The sequence below is a fragment of the Emydura macquarii genome, unplaced genomic scaffold (genome assembly GCF_026122565.2).
Source record: "Emydura macquarii macquarii isolate MOO-44397 ecotype Brisbane River unplaced genomic scaffold, CSIRO-AGI_Emac_v2 contig_1043, whole genome shotgun sequence".
NCBI classification, from domain to species: domain Eukaryota; kingdom Metazoa; phylum Chordata; order Testudines; family Chelidae; genus Emydura; species Emydura macquarii.
In genome coordinates this window covers 12475757-12496932 of record NW_027131180.1, presented here as the reverse complement: position 1 = coordinate 12496932, position 21176 = coordinate 12475757, and the positions used below count along the sequence as shown (strand labels likewise).

At 44.9% G+C, this 21176-nt stretch overlaps 1 protein-coding gene across 1 annotated transcript in view; it reads right to left on the bottom strand.

Annotated features, from left to right (window-relative positions):
* Nucleotides 1-21176, bottom strand: part of USP9X (ubiquitin specific peptidase 9 X-linked) — a 255793-nt gene that overhangs the window by 170921 nt on the left and 63696 nt on the right. The window contains exon 6 of the mRNA XM_067545137.1: nucleotides 13476-13694. Within this exon, the coding sequence (XP_067401238.1) occupies nucleotides 13476-13694 (219 nt within the window). The remainder of the gene's footprint in view (nucleotides 1-13475; nucleotides 13695-21176) is intronic.

The following is a 21176-nucleotide window of genomic DNA, read 5'->3' as shown; positions in this document are numbered from 1 at the left end:
GTTGAAATTTGAATTCCCAGGTTTCTTACACAATGTGTTTTCCATTTATAGCCAATACTTTTCTGAGGGAATGACTTCTTTGAATCTGGCAAATGTACAGCTATTAGCATAGTTTAAGCCAGACACTTTCCAAAAAGATGAATTTCTTATAATGTTACGAAAGTGTTTGGTTTAATTAAAATACTACTGTCTCATGCACTATTTTGTGGCATCTTCCTGTAACAAATAAGTTATCCACTTTCTTCTGTGCAAAATACTCCATGGCTAGTGCAAAAAGTAAAGAATATCACAGACACTCCTGTTGAGTTACACTGTATAACTCTAGCAAAGACGACAACCTCATTAATTCCCATTCAGTAGTAGCTTTTGGCATGGAAATAAGACCAGCAATCCATTTAAGGAAATAAGGGTCGTCAAAACTTTAAATAAAATATTCTACTCTATCCTATCAAACACCCTCTGAGTCAAATGATAAAATAAAATTATCCTTTTAAGATCTGGCACTATGAATGATTCATCGATTCAATGGATTCCAAGGCCAGAAGGGGCCATTGTGACCTCAAGTATTGTATGAGCATTATCTAACACTTGCCTACCCTTAATGAATCCAGTTTGATCCAGATATACGTAAACTGACAACTTGGAATAAACCTGGAACTAGTATTTTTGCTAAGGGGTTTTTATATCATGATTTGATCATTACCTTTTTCAACATTAGGAAGAACCCACAAAAGTGGTGTGCTTTATAGACTGAGGGCTCATATACACAGTACAGCAATGCACACTATGAGGTGTGAATTTTAAAGCATACCAAAATTGAGCACTAACTGGTCTGTGTAGACCATGCTCACAAGCAGTGTCAGCACAGGCCAGTTAGTGTGTAACATAGTGCCACAGGGGGTGTGATTTCTGAAATGCACTATGCAGATAACCCCTAAGATCTTTCCCTAACAAAACAGAATTAAACATATTCCTTGAAGGACCTTCTAATACATCCTTGTAAACCTCAAAATTCAGATGAAAAGCCATAAGACCCTGAAGTTTATCACTTTTCTTGCTTGCTATTGCCTCCTCTATGACCACCTCCTATATAATTTCTTCATCCAAAGTTAGTATATGAATCTCATAGATCTGTAGCAAACCTGCTACTTTCAAATATTTTCAAACAACTTCAGACCATGAAGTGTCTGAAGTATAGGGATTATTCTACTAAGCATCAAGAGCTGTACAAATTTTGTTACAGTAACTATTTTTTGCTGATCATTTTTAACTGATGGGATAAACCCCTCAGGTTTCTAATCCTCAAGTTTTCCAGCCAACAATTTACCATACATTTCCTTTTTCATTTAATTTCTGCTTTGTATATTTGAGGGCCTTGTCAGTGATATCTGTTGTCATGATATTCAGTTTCCCCCATAACACTAGCTAATTGTTTATAATTTTTAAACCTATATGAATGTGTTGCAATCTCCATTTCCTGTTCCATTTTTCCTGAGCCACCTTTTTTTTTTTTTTTTTTTTTTTTAATAAAAGTGAGAAATTCTACTTATCAACTGACCTTAAACATAGCTTTACCTGCCTCCCATAGAAGCCCCTTCTTTATATTGGCTTTTTTCCACATATTTAAAAACTACTGAATAATGTCATCTAGAATTACTGCAGCCTAATAGTCGTCCTCAAGCAGCAAACAATTTTCTAAGCAGATGATCTTTGGGTCCTATGCCGACTATTAAATATTACCTGATGTGACTATATAACAGTATTAATTTCTACAAATCTTGCCAATTTCAATAATTTTTTTAAAACTACCTATTTTAGTAAACCAAATGATAGCTGTGAGAACAACATATACAGTCTTGTATCCCAGATACAAGTCTTTCCAACAAGACAGTAAGTTTTTAGGACAAAAGTTGGTGCAGTGCGCGCACGCACGCACCCCCCCTCCCAGCCAAATAAGGAACCTGTGAACTCCTTGCAAGGGCAGGTTTAAAAAAAAAAAGATAGTTTTTCCTCTGAGCAGTGGCATTAAAAGTGCCATGCCATCGTGGGGCTCTGTGTTTATTGTGCCTCAAGCTGAGATCTGAAAAAGCAAGCTGTATTATTTCTCTCTCAGAAATCACTACCGGTAACGCTGACCCAACTGCAATGTGTAAGAGATTTAAGTTGCAGTTGAAGCGTGTATCTTAATTTAATCACACAGATGTTCAGATCTCAACTGCATTTTAATTACATCTCTAACGCACCTCCAATTTGGACTCAGTTCTTTGTGGTAAAGCATAAGAAAAAAAACAGTTTGACCTTAACATTCCAGGTTAAGTTTGCCAAACTTCTCTAAGTTTTACATTTGTGAATTGAGCAAGTTTGACCAAGTCAGTAAGACAAAACACAGGAAAACACTTTACAAATATTACTGCACTTATACATATATACATATATATACATATATATATATATATATATATATATATATAAATAAAACCTATGGTAGTCATCTTTTCAATCTCAGACACCCCAAAATATTTTTGTCCATATTTTTTGTTAGTTTTACTCACTGAAATGATGCAATATGTATTTTGTTTTTGACTAACTTCGAAAAAACCTTTACTACTGTAAAATAGTCATGATATTAATTCTCTCACAAACTATGGCCCATGCTGTTAAGCGGAGAAAGCCTGGATCAAGATGGCAAATCTGAAAACTCTGCTGGGTTAGTAATGCTGGAATTGCAGGAAGAAAAAGTACATTACCCTGTGATAGTTGCAGTAGATCTGAGAATTACTATAGTCTTCCACAGAATGGGACAATCAAAATCTTCTTGGTTTTTCTTGTTTAATTTCCCTGAGAACTGTCTGAATTAGATGAATTTGGAAAGATGGGGAAGAAGGAAAGAACTACGATGCGTGCTCCTCTCCGTTTTAGAAGAAACATTTCAGAAACACTGGTTGTCAGCTAGAAAATGTCCAAAGGTTTTGCTCCAGAGCAGGAGCAGTGTTTTGGTGCAAATAGGACTCTTTGGATAGCTCCATACAAGGAGATGTTGTTCTTGAGTGATCACTCATGCTAATCGTGCAAGTCTGCTGAGCTGATCTGCCAGTATTTTATCCTTGTCTGTATGGTGGACAGCTATAGGATAAATCTGGTGTACTATACACCACTCTGAGAATTTTAGCCACTTTGCACAGTTAACTGGAATGTGCTTCCCCTGCTTGTTCATTTGAAATATCACTTAGTATTGTCAGTAACTACTTGAACCACTCTGCAAAGCAGATGAGGGAGAAAAGACTTACTTTCCTGTAACTGGTGTTTGAGATGTGTTGCTCGTGTCCATTCCAAGTAGGTGTGTGCATGCTGCGTGCACAGTTCGTCAAAAAGTTTTCCCTCAGAAGTACCTGCAGGGTCGGCTCTAGTGCCCCCTAGAGTCACACCGCTATGGCGCTCTATATAGGGGCCTACCGACCCTCCGTCTCCTCAGTTCCTTCTTGCCGGTTGGCTCCGACAGAGGGGTAAGAAGGGTGAGTCTTCAAATGGACATGAGCAATATATCTCGAAGAACACCAGTTACAGGTAAGTAACCATCTTTTCTTCTTTGAGTGCTCGCTCATGTCAATTCCAAGTAGATGATTCCCCAGCAGACCAAGGAGGTGTGGTCAGAGCTCAGAACTACAGACTGGAGCACTGCTCTGTCGAACGCAACATCGTCTCTAGCTTGTCAAGTGATCACATAATAAGCAGCAAAAGTATGGATGGTGGACCACGGGGCTGCTCTGCAGATGTCCTGAAGCAGAACTTGAATCAGATAGGCTACCGACAAGGCCTGGACTCTTATCGAATGGGCCATCAGCTTAGGATCAGGCACTTTCACCAAGTCCAAACTGGTCCTGTTGCACAAGGTAATCGAAGAAATTCTCTGGGAAGAGACCGAAAGACCCTTCATCCTTTCTGCCAGCGCCACAAAGAGCTGGGTGGTCTTTATGAACGGCTTGGTTCTCTCTATATAGAATGCCAATGCCCTGCTGACATCCAGGGAGTGTAGTCTACATTCCCCATTGTTAGCATGTGGCTTCAGGTAGAAGACTGAAAAGAAGATATCCTGATTATGTGAAACAGACACCAGGAACGCTGGGTGGGGACGGAGTTGAACTTTATCCTTAAAAAACACCATGTATGGTGGCTCCGAAGTGAGTGCTCTGAGTTCGGAGACCCTTCTGGCCAAAGTGATGGCTACTAGGAATGTCACTTTCCATGCTAGACATAACAGGGAGCACAATGCGAGAGGCTCAAATGGAGGTCCTGTCAATTGTGAGAGCACCAGATTGAGATCCCATGGAGGAACCGGTTGGTGAGTGGGAGAATACAGTCTATCTAGGCCTTTCAGGAACCTTGATACATCACGTTAGCAAAAACCGAGCGCCCTGCCACCCCTGGATGGAAGGCTGAACTCGCCACAAGGTACACCTTAATCGATGACTGTGCTAGGCCCAGCTGTTTTAGGTCCAACAAGTAGTCCAGGATTGAGGGAACTGGAGCTTACTGAGCCTGGACAGCCCTTTGGGAAGCCCATGTGGAGAACATTTCCCATTTAGCCAGGTAGGTAGCCCTTGTGGAGGACTTTCTCCTGCCTAAGAGCACCTCCCTCACTGATTCCGAGTATGCAAGCTCCAGGGGATTTAACTATGGAGCTTCCAGGCCATGAGACGAAGGGATCTGAGGTTGGGATGAAGAAGCGCCCTATGATCCTGCATGATAACGTCTTGAAGCAGTGGTAGTGTGACTGGGTTCTCTACAGAGAGGTTGAGGAGCAAGGTGTACCAGTGCTGCCGAGGCCAGGCTGGGGCTATCAGGATCACTGATACGCTGTCCTGCTTGATCTTCTGCAGAACCCTCAGAACGAGCAGAGTAGGTGGAAATGCATAGAACAGCTGGCCAGTCCAAGGGATAAGAAAGGCATCTGCTTTCAACCCCAGACTGTGCTTCTGAAAAGAGCAAAACTGAAGGCACTTCCTGTTGGATCTTGTGGCAAACAGATCTACCTAGGGAATTCCCCACCTCTGGAAGATGGTGTTCAACACATCCAGATGGATGGACTATTTGTACGTGAGAAAAGACCTGCTGAGGTTGTCTGACAGTGTGTTCTGGGCCCCTGGCAGGTATGAAGCCTACAGGTGTATCGATTAAGCGATGCAGAAGTCCCAAAGCTTGAGGGCTTCCCGACACCGGGGAGAGGAGCAAGCTCCACCCTGTCTGTTTATGAAAACATCACAGTTGTGCTGTCTGTAAGGACTGATACCAGCTTGCCTTCCAGATGGTCTCGGAAGGCCTGATAGGCCACAAGTACCATTCTTCGCACTCTCACGTTGAAATTAAACAGGAGTTCTGACTGGGACCAAAGACCTTGCGTTCTTAACTGCCCCACGTGAGCCCCCTAGCCTATCGGTGAGGCATCTGTCACCAGGCATACCGATGGCTGATGTACCCAAAAAGGGACTCCCATGCATACGTTCAGGTCACACCACTAGGTCAGAGATTTCAGCACTGATGGAGGGGGAGAAAACTACACTATTATGATGTGATAAACTGGCTGGTATACTGTCACTAACCAGCTCTGCAGGGGCCTGAGATGTAGTTTTGCATGCGGCACCATGTAAGTGCATGCCAACATGTGCCCTATCTTCAGACAGTTCTGGGCTGTCGTGTGCAGGTACAGTCTCAAGTCCTCTGAGAGAGCACAGCATGAAAGCAAGATTCTGGGAGGGAGGCTCTGGCTAAATCTGCATCCAGTACAGCACTGATAAACTCTATTCATCTGGTGGGGATCAAAGTCGACTTTTGGACATTGAGAATAAGCCCCAACATGGTCCTGATGAACCTCATGTCTGCCTCTACCCGAGCCCTGATTCTCCCCTTGATTAACCAGTCATCGAGGTAGGGAAACACCTGTACTCCTCTCTTCCCCAAGAATACCAGTACCACCGCCATACACTTGGTGAACACATGGGGAGCCACTGAAAGGTCGAAGGGGCAAATTGTGAATTGGTAGTGCACTTGACCAACGATAAACCGAAGGAATTTTCTGTGGCCTGGAAAGATGGCCACATGGAAATATGCATCTTTCAAGTTGAGGGCGGCGTACCAATCGCCCAGATCCAGGGATGGGATAATCGAGGCCAGGGAAGCCATACGAAATCTCAACTTCTTCATGTACTTGTTGAGGTTTCAGAGGTCGAGAATAGGATGGAGCCCTCTCTTGGCTTTCAGGATTAGGAAATACCAGGAGTAAAACCCCTTCCCTCTGAGATCCCTGGGAATATCTTCTACTGCTCTAACTTCTAAGAGCATCTACACCTCCTTCTGAAGGAGTTGCTGAACGAGAAGGGGCCCTGAAGAGGGACGGGGAAGGGGAGGGAGGGTGAGTAGGGGGAAATGAATGACACTAGAGAAAATATCCCAGCTTCACAGTGCAAAGGACTCATTAGTCCAATGTGATTTGGGACCATGCACTGTGAAATTGGGATAAACGGTGCGAAAACAGTGAGGGTGGATCCAGGGATGTGAGTATTATGCCGTCCTCGGGCACATCCTCAAAAGTTCGATTTGCCCCCCTGAGGACTGTCTGGGTTGACCAGAGCTCCTGCTGAAAGGGGGATTTTGAGGCTGCTATCTATTACCACTTCTACCACTTCAGCGATTTGAGTCCTATCTGGACAAGCCCTGGTAGAAGTGGGGCATAGTTGAGGTCTGGATGGTCTTTTCTGCACGGTTCATGTATGAAGCCCCAAGGATTTTAGAGTAGCTCGGGAATCCTTTAGGCTGTGCAGCTTTTTGTCAGTCTACAAGGAAAAAAAGGGGCTGGCCCCTCGAATGGGAGGTCCTGGATGGTGACCTGTACTTTGTGTGGGAGACCCGAAGCTTGAAGCCAGGAGCTCCATCTCATTGCCACCCCCAATGACATTTCTCTTGTGGCTGAATCTGTACTATCCAGAGCCGCCTGCAGTAGCCCTTTAGAGACCACTTTACCTTCTTTGACCTGCCCTGAAAACTCTGTCTTGGAGTCAGAAGGCAGCGAGTCCACAAACATTTTAGGGAGAGCCATGAGTTGAAGGCATACCTACTTAGGATAGCAGGCTGATTAGCTATCTGAAGTTGGAGCCCTCCGGTGGAATGCATTTTCCTTCTTAGGGACCTTTGCCTTTGGGGTGGGGCCTTGCTGTCCCTGGAGTTCCCTTTCATTAGTGGCCTCCACTACAAGCGATCCCGGGGGCGGATGTGTATAAAAGTATTCATACCCCTTAGAGGGAAGAAAATATTTCCTGTCTACTCTTTTGGCTGTTGGGGCCAGAGAGGCAGGTGTCTGCCACAGGGCCATGGTGTTGTCCTTGATTGTCTTAATTAGAGGGAGTGCTAACCTGGAAGCACCTTCAGGTGTTAATAAGTCCACCACAGGGGTTCCCTCCTCGACAACCTCTTCAGTCTGCAGGCCCATGTTCCACACGACCCTACAGAGCAGCTTCTTGTGCGCTCTGCTGTCTTCTGGAACTGGGGCAGGTAGCGATCCCGACACCACCTTGTCCAGTGAGGAGGAGGAGGATGCTCTGACACCCAGATCCTGTGTTTCTGATGGCTCGCCCAGTGCTGGCTCTTCATCCTCAGTGCGGGATCGTGAATGATGTCTGCACTGGTGCCAGTGTGTGACATCTCCACAGCGCCGCACACAACACCTGCTAAGTGGGAAGGTCATTCTCTTACCCCCCAATACAAGAGATTGGGAATCTCGCTGACAGGGACCCCTGGGCCTGATGGTATGTCCACGGGATCCAGAAGGGCCACTGGGATGGCATCTGCCACTGCAACGCCCACGGTACCGCAAATGGCTGCGTCTCCTGCCAGTGGTGCCAGCTCCTCCTAGAGGCGTATGACTGCCTCTAAGTCAGAAAAGAGGTGTTCACTCCTTAGTGATCATGGAGGGCCAGTGCCGGGGAGATCTCGACCTTGCCATCATGGCCAGCGTGCCCTGGATGGCTCCAACTCATTCTCTGGAGGGCAGCTTGATGGTGGCAGAGCCATCTCCTCAATAAGTTCTCTGGCAGCCTCAAATGTCTCTGTAATGGAGGGAAGCTGGATATCCTCCTCTTCCCTTCCTCCCCCCGCGTGGAGAGTCCACCAGTACTGGATTCAACAAGGCTCTTCTCTGACCTGGAGTCAACGGTACTGAGGTCAGGGCTGTTACTGAGGCTCAGGTGTCCCAGCACGGGTTGCACCCTGGTAGCCTCCTCAGGCTTGAACTTAGGTGTTGGAGAGCACCCTCTGTCCCTGCTCCTCTTCTGCGGTGCTGGGGAATGGGAGTGGTGCCGCTTTTCAGAGTATCCTGGGCCCCTCTGTGCCAGGGACTGCCGGTGCCAAGTCTCCCTCAGTGCTGTTTCTTTCCTTGCCACCGGCTTTTTTGTAGCAGCCGGGGCACTTCTCACCAACATTGATGAGCCTGCTCTCTGCTCTGCAGGCCAAAGGGCGGCCTCCATTAGCAGGAACTTCAAATGTTGGCTACGTTCCTTTTGGGTCCTAGGCTTGAAGCTTCTGCAGATCTTACACTTCTCTTTTAAACGAGACTCCCAGAGGCACTTCAGACAGGCCAAGTGCGGGTCATACCTGGGCATAGGCTTCAATCGGGACCCGCAGGACTTAAAGCCAGGCACATCCCGTCCCCGGAGGGACGGGGAGCTAACAACCCGCTATGCGGGGTACTTAGCTTAACTGTGCTACACTAACTACTACAACTATCTAAAGAAATTAATGAAAACTATTTAAAGGTGCTTAAAAAAAAGCAAACACGAGGAAAGCACTTGCTAGACAAGAGCAGCAAGTTCTTACCACCCGTGATGGTCGCTAGAAGAAACTGAGGTGGCGGAGGCTCAGCAGACCCTACATTGCGCGCCATAGTAGCGCAACTCCATGGGGCGCTAGAGCCAACCCTGCAGGTACTTCTGAGGGAAAGCTTTCCAGTTAACTGTGCACACAGTACACATGCACCTACTTGGAATTGACATGAGCAAGCACTCGAAGAACCACCATATTTTGGGCTCTGAATTCCTAATTACAGAATGTTGATATGGAGCTTTTTCCTCCCGTAAATTCCAGTGATTAATTCTTAAATTTTTGCAATCAGTTCCCCACCCCAGACTAAAAGAGTCAAAGGTGGCTATGGAAGACAGACCTGGATTGTTGAATGCGATTCCTCTGAGGACATTGCGAGGTGCAGTCCACCATATGACAATTAGGGATACATCCTGGGTAGTGTCAAATTTATAAAATAAGTTATCTATATTTGGTATATATAGCGTTTTGCTAGCCAATGCTATAGAAGCCTTATCTTTAAATGAATTTATGGAGTTATGTATATCACTAAAGTAATAAGGCCCAGAAGATTGAGGAAGAATATCACTGAGTTCTTCCGTAGTACTTATATTGCTATAAGGATTTTTAAATACCTCTCTTCTGGAAGAAAAGCTGCACCTTTTTGAGAGTTTATAATTGCCCTAATAAAAACTATAATCTGGATTGGAAATTGTATGTCTTCCATTTTATCTTGAACCCCAGTGTTTGGAATACAGTCATGATTGTGTCAGTTTTTGCTAGGTCCTCCTATGAGGATATCCTAATAAGCCAATCATCCAAACAAAATGTACACATGGATGTCTCTACATCACAAATGTGCTGCTTCCACTGAAAGGCACATTGTGAACACGCATGGTGCCATACACAGGTCAAATGGAAGATATTTGTATTGATGATTATGTTTTCCCACAACCACCCTTAGACCTTCATATCGAAAATATCTAACTGAAATATATGAGAATAAGTACCCTCTAAACGAAAAGCCCCAAACAAAGCATGGGTGGATAAGAAAAGGATGATCACAGCTAGGATAAGAATGAGAAATTTGAACTTTTTGATGAAAGAGTTGTCTCCAATCCATTTCAGACCTTTGGAAGCTATCTATGAGATCAGAAAGTACCTGGAATAAAATTCCTTCCCATGAAACTCTTCAGGAATTTCCTCTATGGCACCTGACTCTACTAGTAAATGAGCTACATGTTAGCAAGTTCTTGTGAGAAGAATCTCTGAAGAGGACTGGTAAAGGACGACTGGGAGGTGAGATATGGTTGACTTGAATGGGGTAACTGTTGGACAAGTGCATCGGTCTGTGATGATGGTAACTCCAAATATTCTAGAAACAGGAGAGTTTGTTTCCAAATGAAGGGCAGATAAGTATGTTTAAAATATGTAGTTCTCATGCATCCCTTCAATCATGAGGCCAAAAGGCTTGTGCAGAGATTGAGGATGCAGAAGATCTTCCCGTAGCTTATGGTTTCTAGAATTTGCTTCTCTGCTGATGCTGAACAGAAGGTTTTTGTTGGTACTACTTCCATTGTAATGAACAGAAGCAGGCCTGGGTATGGCTGTCACTGGTTAAAAAAACAAACAAACAAACAAAAAAACACTGGGACCTCAAATCTTTTAAATCTGGGACTGAGTAATCCTAGCAGACATAGTGTCTTTCATTTTCAATAGAACCTTGTTTGTTCCACAACTGAACAGCCTTTCACCATCAAATACAAATTCTTCTACTTGGGTTCTTCGTTCCAGAGGAAGGCCAGATGAACGTAACCAAGAATGGTACTTCAAAATAACTGTGGATATAACAGCTCCAGAGGCCATGTCAGAAGCAGCGAAGTACACTCTCAAGGAGTGCTTAGCAACTAACTGATCTTCATTAATCAGGGCACTGGCCAGTTCTCTGGACTTCCAGCAGTGACTGAGCAAACAGTACTACTTTCTCCCATAAGTAATATTGTTCAACCCAGAGCATCCAGTTTCTTATGCCCTCTATCTGAAGGAGTAATGTGGACTTCATCTCTTCAGGATTCTGGAACTGGCAGGGTTTTAATGAACAAAAAGCCCTGAGAAGACAGTTGATATAATTTATCTGCTTTCTTAAAAAATCACCAATCCATATTTATTAATTATTTGAATTTGTCACAGACCAGGACAGATGCTGGATTTAATCAGTAATTCTGCCTGCCATAATAAACCATCAAGAACTGATAAAATAATCTTACTCCTAGAGATGAACCCAGAATATCAGAAAATAGGTTTGTAGATTCCTTTAAGATTACCAAAGGGATAAACTAAAGCATACCTTCCAGAAGGAGAAAGAAGACAGATGTACCTACAAAGTCATCCAGCAAAGTCTGAACATCCGGATCCAGATCTACATTGAGAGGGTCAACAGGCCTCTAGTTCTTCAGACAGTGTATCTGGGATAAGTAAAGGAGACTGCTCCATTGATATCACTGACAGTGACAGATCTAAGCAGGATGATTCCAGTACAGGACATTTCTCTTGAACTCTCTTGAGAAAAGGCTTCCTTAGCAGCTGTCTTTTTTTCAACCCTTTTAAAACCAAAATAATATATAGGGGAAAGCCAATGCGACAACAATGCCATGGTGCTAACTCCCAGTTCTACCAATATCCAGTAGGAAACCTCTCCTCAATTTCTCGGTGAAGGAGGGTGATCTTGCAGTCAGAAAGATTGGAACCTAGAGTTTCAATAATGCTCTCTAGGTCCCCATATCCATTCCCTAGGAAAGTAAGGGCAAAGAAAAGCATGAGGCCAGTTGTGGCCTGATTATGGATATGAGTGTGGAGTCTGAGGAAGTTTCCAAAGGTGACAACAACGGCATGGATAAGCAAAAAGCCAAAAGAGATTAGATTTATTAGCCTGGGGGAGGTTCATACATCTCCCAGGAAATGTGTGTAGCTTGGGAAACTGATTAAGCCTTGGCCTTTTTTTTCTTTTTCATTCCCAGAGAAGAAAAAGCAACCAGCCTTACTACCTTACACTTCTCTTCTTTTTCTTTAAACACTAAAGATAATGTATCCAGTGCTGCATAAGAAGCCCACAAATCCAAAGGCAGATATGAATTACAATGTTCCAGGGGTCCAACATGATGAATTTGAGACACCACGGTAACAACAGATCCAAGAAAAACGACAGTTACAAGCGAGCATGGGGTACCTTATCAGACTTACAATGAGTTTTCAAGCACGGAACTCATGACCTCAGATCCACAGCAGATTGCAGTTCTGTAATAAGGCTTTGGTCCTCTAATCACTTTTTGTTAGCTGTGACTTGTGACATATAGATATGTTTTTGTACCTCATTGCATGGAATTGAAAGTACTTAACCCTTATGAATATACTCCTGCAAAGTGGCTCTTTAAGCAGAGGCTGACACCTGTGAAGCCAAGCATTTAATGCTTAGTCAAATTCAATCTTTATGAATCATGACCAGCACCTTTGGTTTGACTCCAAACAAGGAGGCAAATACATCCACTGGGACTCTATGGTGCTTTTTAAACCCTTTGAGGATAGGAACTAAAACTGGTTTCCAAACATTTACAGATGTCTGCACTTAAGAGCCAGAACGCTTACCTACTAAATGCTTCATGCAGTAGCACAACTTAGAGGCAATTCTGATGCTACTGTCAGGCAAAATGACCTCCCTCATAAGTAGGCCAAACAAAACATGTCCAAAGTAGGAAAAACAGCAGGGCAAGAAGCACATCTCTTGAACCCTGATTTCTTTGTCTTCGATTCTCACATATTGTACCTAGGGACCAAGGGCAGGAAGCTAAGGCCTTTAGGCAGAAAACAAGAAAACAAAAGAAAAAGAACTAATAGCTAACAAAATGAAGATGGACCCCACTAGGAGCAATTCATTGAAATGAATTTCCATCCAACATCTCTCAGCAAGGTTTCTGGTCCACCTGCTATCGTTGTCAGAACCAACTGGGACAGTCACTGCTCAATGTCCCCACTTTTAGGGCCACAGCATCTGAACAACTGGGAGTCATGAGGAAAAGGGTAGGGGTGTGAGAAGACTCCAACAGGCACTACTACTAGATGGCTCCACTGGTCCAAGTTGCACGGTTGCCACATCCGAAGAATGTGAATGTGCAGACACCACTTGAAGAGTAACTCTGCTTTTGACAATACGATTTTTAACCAGATGAGACATCTTTACAACCACGTTACACCTACAAAATCAAAGTGGTATGAAAACAGGAAATCCAGTCACTCTAGCAATGATTTCTGGCCAACTAAAACAGTGGGACTGACATTTCAAATATAATTATACCAGCACTGATCACGGGTGGAAAAAACCAACACAGGGACTCTGATTGTGGAGCAAAGTTTAAAAACTTGAATAAGGGAAAAATATTGGAGAAGCTCTTACAATCAGAAGACTTAAACAAATATTTAAAAAAGAAGCAAGTCTTTAAAGATGCGTGTCTTAGAGGGTTCTTTCCTCTTAAATGGTTTTTCTAATTGGATATTGAGTGATTTTGTTTAACTACAAATACCAATACGGACTTTAGTTAGACGGTTTTAGGATTTTAGTTTGAAAAAAATAAACATACCTTTGGTGATCGTGGGTCAGGAGGACGGGCGTAAAGTTCATCTTCAGCCAGTTGAACTCCTGCAGGAACTGTTTCAGAGGGACGTGTACCATTGTAGAGATGGAATTTGCAATGAGGATTTAAGGCCATTGCAAGAAGTTCAAGAAGAGGAAACCAATCTTGGGACAGCTTGGCCACACATAGCTCTACTAGACGATGAGTGTTGTTAATAATGCATCTCTATTAAGAAAAAAGACGTTTAACAGTTTTCGCAGAGAACTGAATTGCAACAAATTACAAACCCTATTACTGTATTCACAGAAGCAAACAAAGTTTCAAAATTGCTTTCTTTATAAAAACTTTGTCCTTTGCTTTCTCTAAAAACATCTTCTGAGCTGAAGCTTTCATTCCTAGTTTTGTAATTGTTTTTTTAAAGAAGAAAATTTGAGCTAATCTTTTCAATGTTTAAGTTATCAGTGAGTGGGTACGAGAAATGCATATTTTTCCACTTTGATATTTTTCCAGACTTATTTATTCACCAGTAATTCCATAACCTCAAATTTCGCTAGTCCTTAATGAGAGGAAAAATTAAGTTTAAGAAGTCATTACTGAGCATGCACAAATGAGGAAAATTTCTAAAGGTTTTACCAAAATCTAAAGAGAGGTCTCCATGCCCCTGAACTACATAACTACTTTGGGGAGTAGCAAGGACTATAGACATGTGTCCAGCATAACCAGGAGACCAACAAGGGACTGCACTGATAAATGCAGGAAGGGGATCTTGACACCCCATCATACCAGGCCTAAGTTTCATTTCCTTCCAAACTTTCTCTAGCTCCAAGTTTGCTTTCCTACTAACCCGACCTCTCTCTTCCTTCACCACTCACCCTCCAGGTCAAACCATGAAGCTGTGAGGAACAAAGGGAAGGAAGCAGGAAAAAAGGGTTACTAACCTCATGTAACTGTTCTTCTTTGAGATGTGTTGCTCATGTCCATTCCAAGTAGGTGTGAGAGCACCACGTGCACAGTTCACCAGAAGGTTTTTCCCCTAGTAGTACTCATATGGTCAGCACTAGTGCCCCCTGGAGTAACACCTCCATGGCGCCCTATATAGGGCTCTGCCGATCCTCCGCCTCTTCAGTTCCTTCTTGCCAGCTGGCTCCAACAGAGGGGTAAGTGGATGGGTCTAGGAACGGACATGAGCAACACATCTCGAAGAACAACTGTTTTTTCAAGTGCTTACTCATGTTGATTCAAAGTAGGTGATTACCAAGCTAGCTCATAGGAGATGGAGTCGGAGCTCAGAATACAAGAGATGGAAGCGTTGCTCTGCCAAAGGCATCATCATCTCTGGCATACTGGATAACAGCGTAGTGGGCAGCGAAGATGAATACTTGACCACATTGCCACCCTACAGATAGCCTGAACTGGTATATGGGCCAGGAAAGCTGTGGAGGATGCTTGTGCTCTGGTGGAATGGGCCATTAACTTGGGAGCAGGTACATTCGCCAAGTCATAACAGGTTCTGATGCACAAGGTGATTCATGAAGGGATTAATGCCAACGTGGGCTGAGTATCCTTCTGAGCAGCCTAGATCGAGAACCTCTTCCACTTGATAAAGTAAGTGGCCCTAGTGGAGGGTTTCTACTGCCAAGGAGGACTTCCCTAATCAGTTCCAAGAATGCTCGCTCCGAAGGGTTCAACCACGGAACTTCCCTGCCATGAGGTGCAGAGATTCAAGACAGGGTGCCGAAGGTTGCTGTACTGCTGAGTGATCAGGTCTGGGAACAGAGGAAGGGATATTGGAGTGTCCACCAAGAGATCGAGGAGTGTGGTTTATCAGTGCTGGTGAAGCCAAATGGGGGCTATGAATCACGGCTATCAATTTTCAGCAGGACCCTGTGGCTGAGCAGGATAGACAGAAAGGCGTAGAACAGCGGGCACATCCACAGGATGAGAAAAGCGTCCACCATGGACCCTGAGCCGTGGTTCTGGAAAGAACAGAATTGCAGACACTTCCTGTTGAGTCTCATGGTGAATAAATTCACGCGAAGAACACCCCACTGATGGAAGACTCTCCTGAACACATCCGGACCGATTGACCACTCATGACTGAGGAAAGACCTGCTGAAGCTGTCGGCCATCACATTCTGATCTCCGAGCAGGAAGGATGCCTCAAGGTGTATCGATCAAGCGATGAAGAAGTCCCATAATATCTATGGGTTTCCTAGCACAGGGGAGAGGAGCGAGCTCCAACCTGTCTCTTTATATGAAACATCGCTGTGGTATTGTCTGTTAAGACTGACACTACCTTGCCTTCCTGATGACCTTGGAAAGCCTGGCAAACCAGGCGCACCGCCCTCAGCTCCCTCACATTGATGTGGAGAGAGAGTTCTGCATGAGACCAAAGCCCCTGCATCTTGAGCTCCCCATCCCATCATCGGATACTTCGGCACCAAGCATAGGGGGGGACCAAGAAGGGGACCCCTGCGCATATGATATGGGGATCGCACCACCAATCTAGGATTTCTAACAGCACAGATGGAAGAGAGACCATCTTGTCTGTGTCATCCCTGGCAGGGTGGTAAACTGAAGCCAACCACACTTGTAGGGGCAAAAGACATACTCTCGCATGCTGAACGACGTAAGTACATGCTGCCATATGTCCTAGCAGCTTTAGGCAATTGCGTGCTGTGGTCTGGGGACAGCACTTTAGGTCCATTATAATGTACCAAAGAGTGAGAAAACCGGCCTCTGGGAGGGATGTTCTGGCCTAGCATGAATCCAGCATTGCCCCGAAGAAGTGTATCCTCTGGATGGGCATGAGTATTGACTTCTGTTCATTGATCATAAGGCCCAACCTGTCAAAGGTAATCCTTATCATAGAATTGGAAGGGACCTCAGGAGGTCATCTAGTCCAACCCCTTGCTCAAAGCAGGACTAACCTCAGTTAAATAATCCCAGCGAGGGTTTCTCAAGCCTCATCTTAAAAACCTCTAAAGATGGAGATTCCACCACCTCCCTAGGTAACCCATTCCAGTGCTTCACCACCCTCCTAGTGAAAAACTTTTTCCTAATGTCCAACCTAGCCCTCCCCCACTGCAATTTGAGACCGTTGCTCCTTGTTCTGTCATCCGCCACCACTGACAACAGTCTAGCTCCATCCCCCCTGGAACCCCCTTTCAGGTAGTTAAAGGCTGCTATCAAATCCCCCCCTCATTCTTCTCTTCTGCAGGCTAAACAAGCCTAGTTCCCTCAGCTTTGTAGCCTATAGAACTAGCCTGCTTGCTTGCATTATTATTATTAGAGATATTTTTTATATATATATTTTGATATGATTGTGTGATTAAATAATAAAATTAGATATCTTATTCAGCTGTAATGCAAAGTACCTTCCAGGCCACATCCTGGATGACAGCTACCATTTCATTCATATATATATATATATATATATATATATATATATATATATATATATATATAAAGAGAGAGAGAGAGAGAGAGTGTGTGTGTGTGTGTGTTCAACCTTTGGCTTAGATAAGTATCAATGTATAACAGGATAAGACATATATCGTCATAACCTTTACCCTAGACAAGTCAAGGAACATTAAAAGGGGAAGGGGCTGTCCCCGGTTACGCCCAAGAAACTTTACAAGAACATCACAGAACCCACAATAAGCTAGAAATAACAAAGGTGAGATAAAAGACCACCTAGAAAAGGATGTGGATACGTCAATAATACATACGAACCTAGTAGCCAATAGATTATGTGTACCCCAAAAGTTTGGACGTGGAAAGGCCAAGCATGAGCCGGGAAGGAGGATCCATATTCTTGGGGGTATAAGAAAGATCAAATCCAGCTCATCGGGGCAGTCGACTGTCAGCTACCCCTGCTTGAAGTTTTATTTAGTGTTAAGATGCATTCTTTTATTTTATATTCTTAAAGTTGTCATGTTGTAATGTTAGTCTTAGCTTATAGCTCTTAGCTTTGAAGCAGTGCTTATTCCACTCAACTTCAACTTGAGAAATTAGACATCTCTTTCAACCAAATCCAGGAAGGGTGTGAGTATATTAGTTTAAAGCATATTATAGATATAGATATCAAATAAGTCTAAATTTTGAGATTGTATTAATCCATTATCCATTTGATTATTCATTTTATTTTCTCTATATCAGTCATTTCTTTATTATTTTATGTTATCTTAATAAATTTATAAATTATACAAATATTGGTTATCACTGGAATTTTTCCTGTGTTGCACCCGGGGTCCTTATAAAATTCACCTTAAGCCTGATTAAGGATACGAACCTCATAATCCTTTAATCAGATTAATTGGCAAACCTATTACCCTATTCAATAAATTAATAATCATAAAATCAGGCTACAGCCTCTCCTCATACGTCTTGTGCTCTAGCCCTCTAATCATTTTTGTTGCCCTCCGCTGGACTCTCTCCAACTTCTCCACATCCTTTTTGTAGTGGGGGGCCCAAAACTGGACACAATACTCCAAATGTGGCCTCACCAATGCCGAATAGAGGAGAATAATCACTTCCCGCGATCCGCTGGCAATCCTCCTACTAATGCAGCCCAATATGCTATTAGCCTTCTTGGCAACCAGGGCACACTGCTGACTCATATCCAGCTTCTTATCCACTGTAACCCCCAGGTCCTTTTCTGCAGAACTGCTGCCCAGCTCGTCGGTCCCCAGTCTGTAGCTGTGCATGGGATTCTTCCGTCCTAAGTGCAGGACTCTGCACTTGAACCTCATCAGATTTCTTTTGGTCCAATCCTCCAGTTTGTTTAGGTCCTTCTGTATCCTATCCCTACCTTCCAGGGTATCTACCACTCCCCCCATTTTAGTGTCATCTGCAAACTTGCTGAGGGTGCAATCTACCCCATTCTCCAGATCATTAATGAATATGTTGAACAAAACCGGCCCCAGAACCGACCCCTGGGGCACTCCACTTGTGACTGGCTGCCAGCTAGACATGGAGCCATTGATCACTACTTGTTGAGCCCTATGCTCTAGCCAGTTCTCGATCCATTTGATAGTCCATTCATCCAACCCATACTTTTTTTAACTTGCTGATAAGAATACTGAGACAGACCATATCAAAAGCTTTGCTAAAGTCAAGGTTTATCACGTCCACCACTTTCCCCACATCCAGAGCCACTCACCTCTTCATAGAAAGCAAGCAGGTTGGTCAGGCATGACTTTCCCTTGGTGAATCCATGTTGACTGTTCCTGATCACCTTCCTCTCTTCCAAGTGCCTTAAAATGGATTTCTTGAGGACCTGCTCCATGATTTTTCCAGGGATTGAGGTAAGGCTGACCAGTCTGTAGCTCCCCGGCTCCTCTTTCCTCCCTTTCTTAAAGATGGGCACTATATTTGCTTTTTTCCAGTCATCAGGGACCTCCCCCAATTGCCACAAGCTTTCAAAGATAATAGCCAATGGCTCTGAAATCACATCAGCCACCTCCCTCAGCACCCTCGGGTGCACTGCATCTGGCCCCATGGACTTGTGTATATCCAATCTTTCTAAATAGTCTTGGACCTGTTCCTTCAGCACTGCGGGATGTTCACCTCCTTCCCATACTGTGCCGCCCAGTGCAGCAGTCTGGGAGCTGACCGTGTCTGTGAAGAGAGAGGCAAAAAAGGGGATGGGATGGCAGGATAGATGAAAATTGGAGCGAGCATCCTTGTCTTACCATGCACAGAACCCACTGATCTAATGGGATCTGGGACCACGCACAGTAGAAGTGGGACAGGCAGTCCAAAAATAAAAAGGGGGTGGATCTGAGATACTGATGGTGGTGCCAACCTCGGGCACACCCTCAAAAGTTTTGTTGGACACCGAGGATTGCTTTGTTTGCCCAGAGCCCTGGTTAGAGGCTTGCGAGGGTCTGCGTCTATTGCTTCTGCCCCTTCTACGGTTAGGGTCCTGTCTTAGTTGGTTTTGGTAGAACCGCTGCATAGGTTGCAACTTAAAATGTTTTCTCTGGAGTGCCGACGTGTGTAAACCCAGAGATTTCAGTGTGGCCTGTCAGTCTTTCAAGCTATGATGCTTGCAGTCTGTTTGGGAAGAGAACAAGGGCGGGCCCTGAAACGGTAAGTCCTGAGGCTTGGAGCCAGGAACTCCTTCTCATGGCCACCCCTGAGGCCATCGTCCAAGTCACCGCATCTGCTTCACCTAAGACTGCTTGGAATAGTGTCTTTGTCATAGCCTTACCCTCCTTCACCATGGCCACAAATTCAGCCCTGAAGTGTGGTGGGACTGATTCCCTAAATTTCTCCATGGATTGCCAAGAACTGAAGGCATACCGACTGAGGTTTGGTTTGCAATTTTAAATTGGAGCCCCCCGGTGGAGTATACCTTCCTCCCAAAAAACTCCAACTTCTTGGCATCCTTAGCGTTCAGCATGGGGCTTTGATGACCTCGCCTCTCATGCTCGTTGGAAGATGCCACAGCAAGTCACGATGCCACGAGGGACACTGGAGGAGGGTGGGTGTAGAAATGCTCATGTTCCTTCGAAGGCACAAAGTACTTTCTTTCTACCTTCTTCACAGTAGGAGGCAGAGAGGCAGATGTTTGCCACAGAGACTTCATGGTCTCTCGAATGGTCTTAATTAGCGGCAGAGCCGCTCTGGGGGGGGCCCTCCAGGGCCATGATGTCCACCATCGGATCTACTTCCTCCGCCTGGAGGCCCATATTCTGGGCCACCCTGTGGAGAAGCTTCTGGTCCGCCCTGCTGTTCCCTGATATCTATGCAGGGACTGCTCCTGCCACAGCCTCATCAGGGGATGAGGAGACGACGCTTTTAACAGAGCTGTGGATGTCTCCTGACCCTCAGCACCAGAAGGGTCATCTGGTGCCAGATCCTCATCCTCGGTGCCGGAGTCAAAGGCAGTGTCAGGCACGGCGCTGTGCTTGGAGCCCTCCACGGTGCCGTGCACCAAACTTCCAGCCGAGTAGGACGGTCAGGGTCTGAAGTCCGAAGGGAGCAAATACAATCTGCTGGACTGGGACCCTTGGGCCTGATAGTACATCCACGAAGTCTAAAATGGTCACTGGGCAGGCATCTGCCAGTGATGGGGCCGTGGCATGGATGGGTGTGCCATCTCTGCTCTCTGGTGCCTGCTGGTCAGTGCCAGCTCCTCCTCAAAGAATAAGACTCTGCCTCTGAGTCCAGAGGAGAACTGCTCATTTCCTGGTGACCATGGGGGCGCGGTGCAGGAAAGCGGTGACCAGGGAGAGCGCAACCATGCCATCATGGCAGGCTTGCCCTTCAACAGCACCATGATCTTTTTCGGTGCCAGTTCTGGGTCTCATCTCAGTGAGGGTAGAGAAGCAGTGTGCTTAAGGAGCTCCCTCGCCGCCTCAAATGTTTCAGGTGTGGAGGGCAGCTGCAACTCCTCCTCTTGTCTCTGCGAGGAGTCCATTGGGCCCGGACTCAATGAACCGCTACGTGGGGTTGGTGTCAATGGTGCCGCCACTGCGGGTGCAGGGCTTAGCACATTGAGCCCTTCGATGCCGGGTCTCCTTCAGCACAGGGTCTTACCTCGGCACTTCCTCCCCTCACTGATGCCAGTGCACTCTACACTGAGGCCGTGGTAGCCATCCTAAGACTAACTAATTAATAACTATATACAATTATTTTACAGATATTCTTAGACTAGAAGAACAACAGCTAGACTTGCAAGAGCGAAGTTCCAGCGAC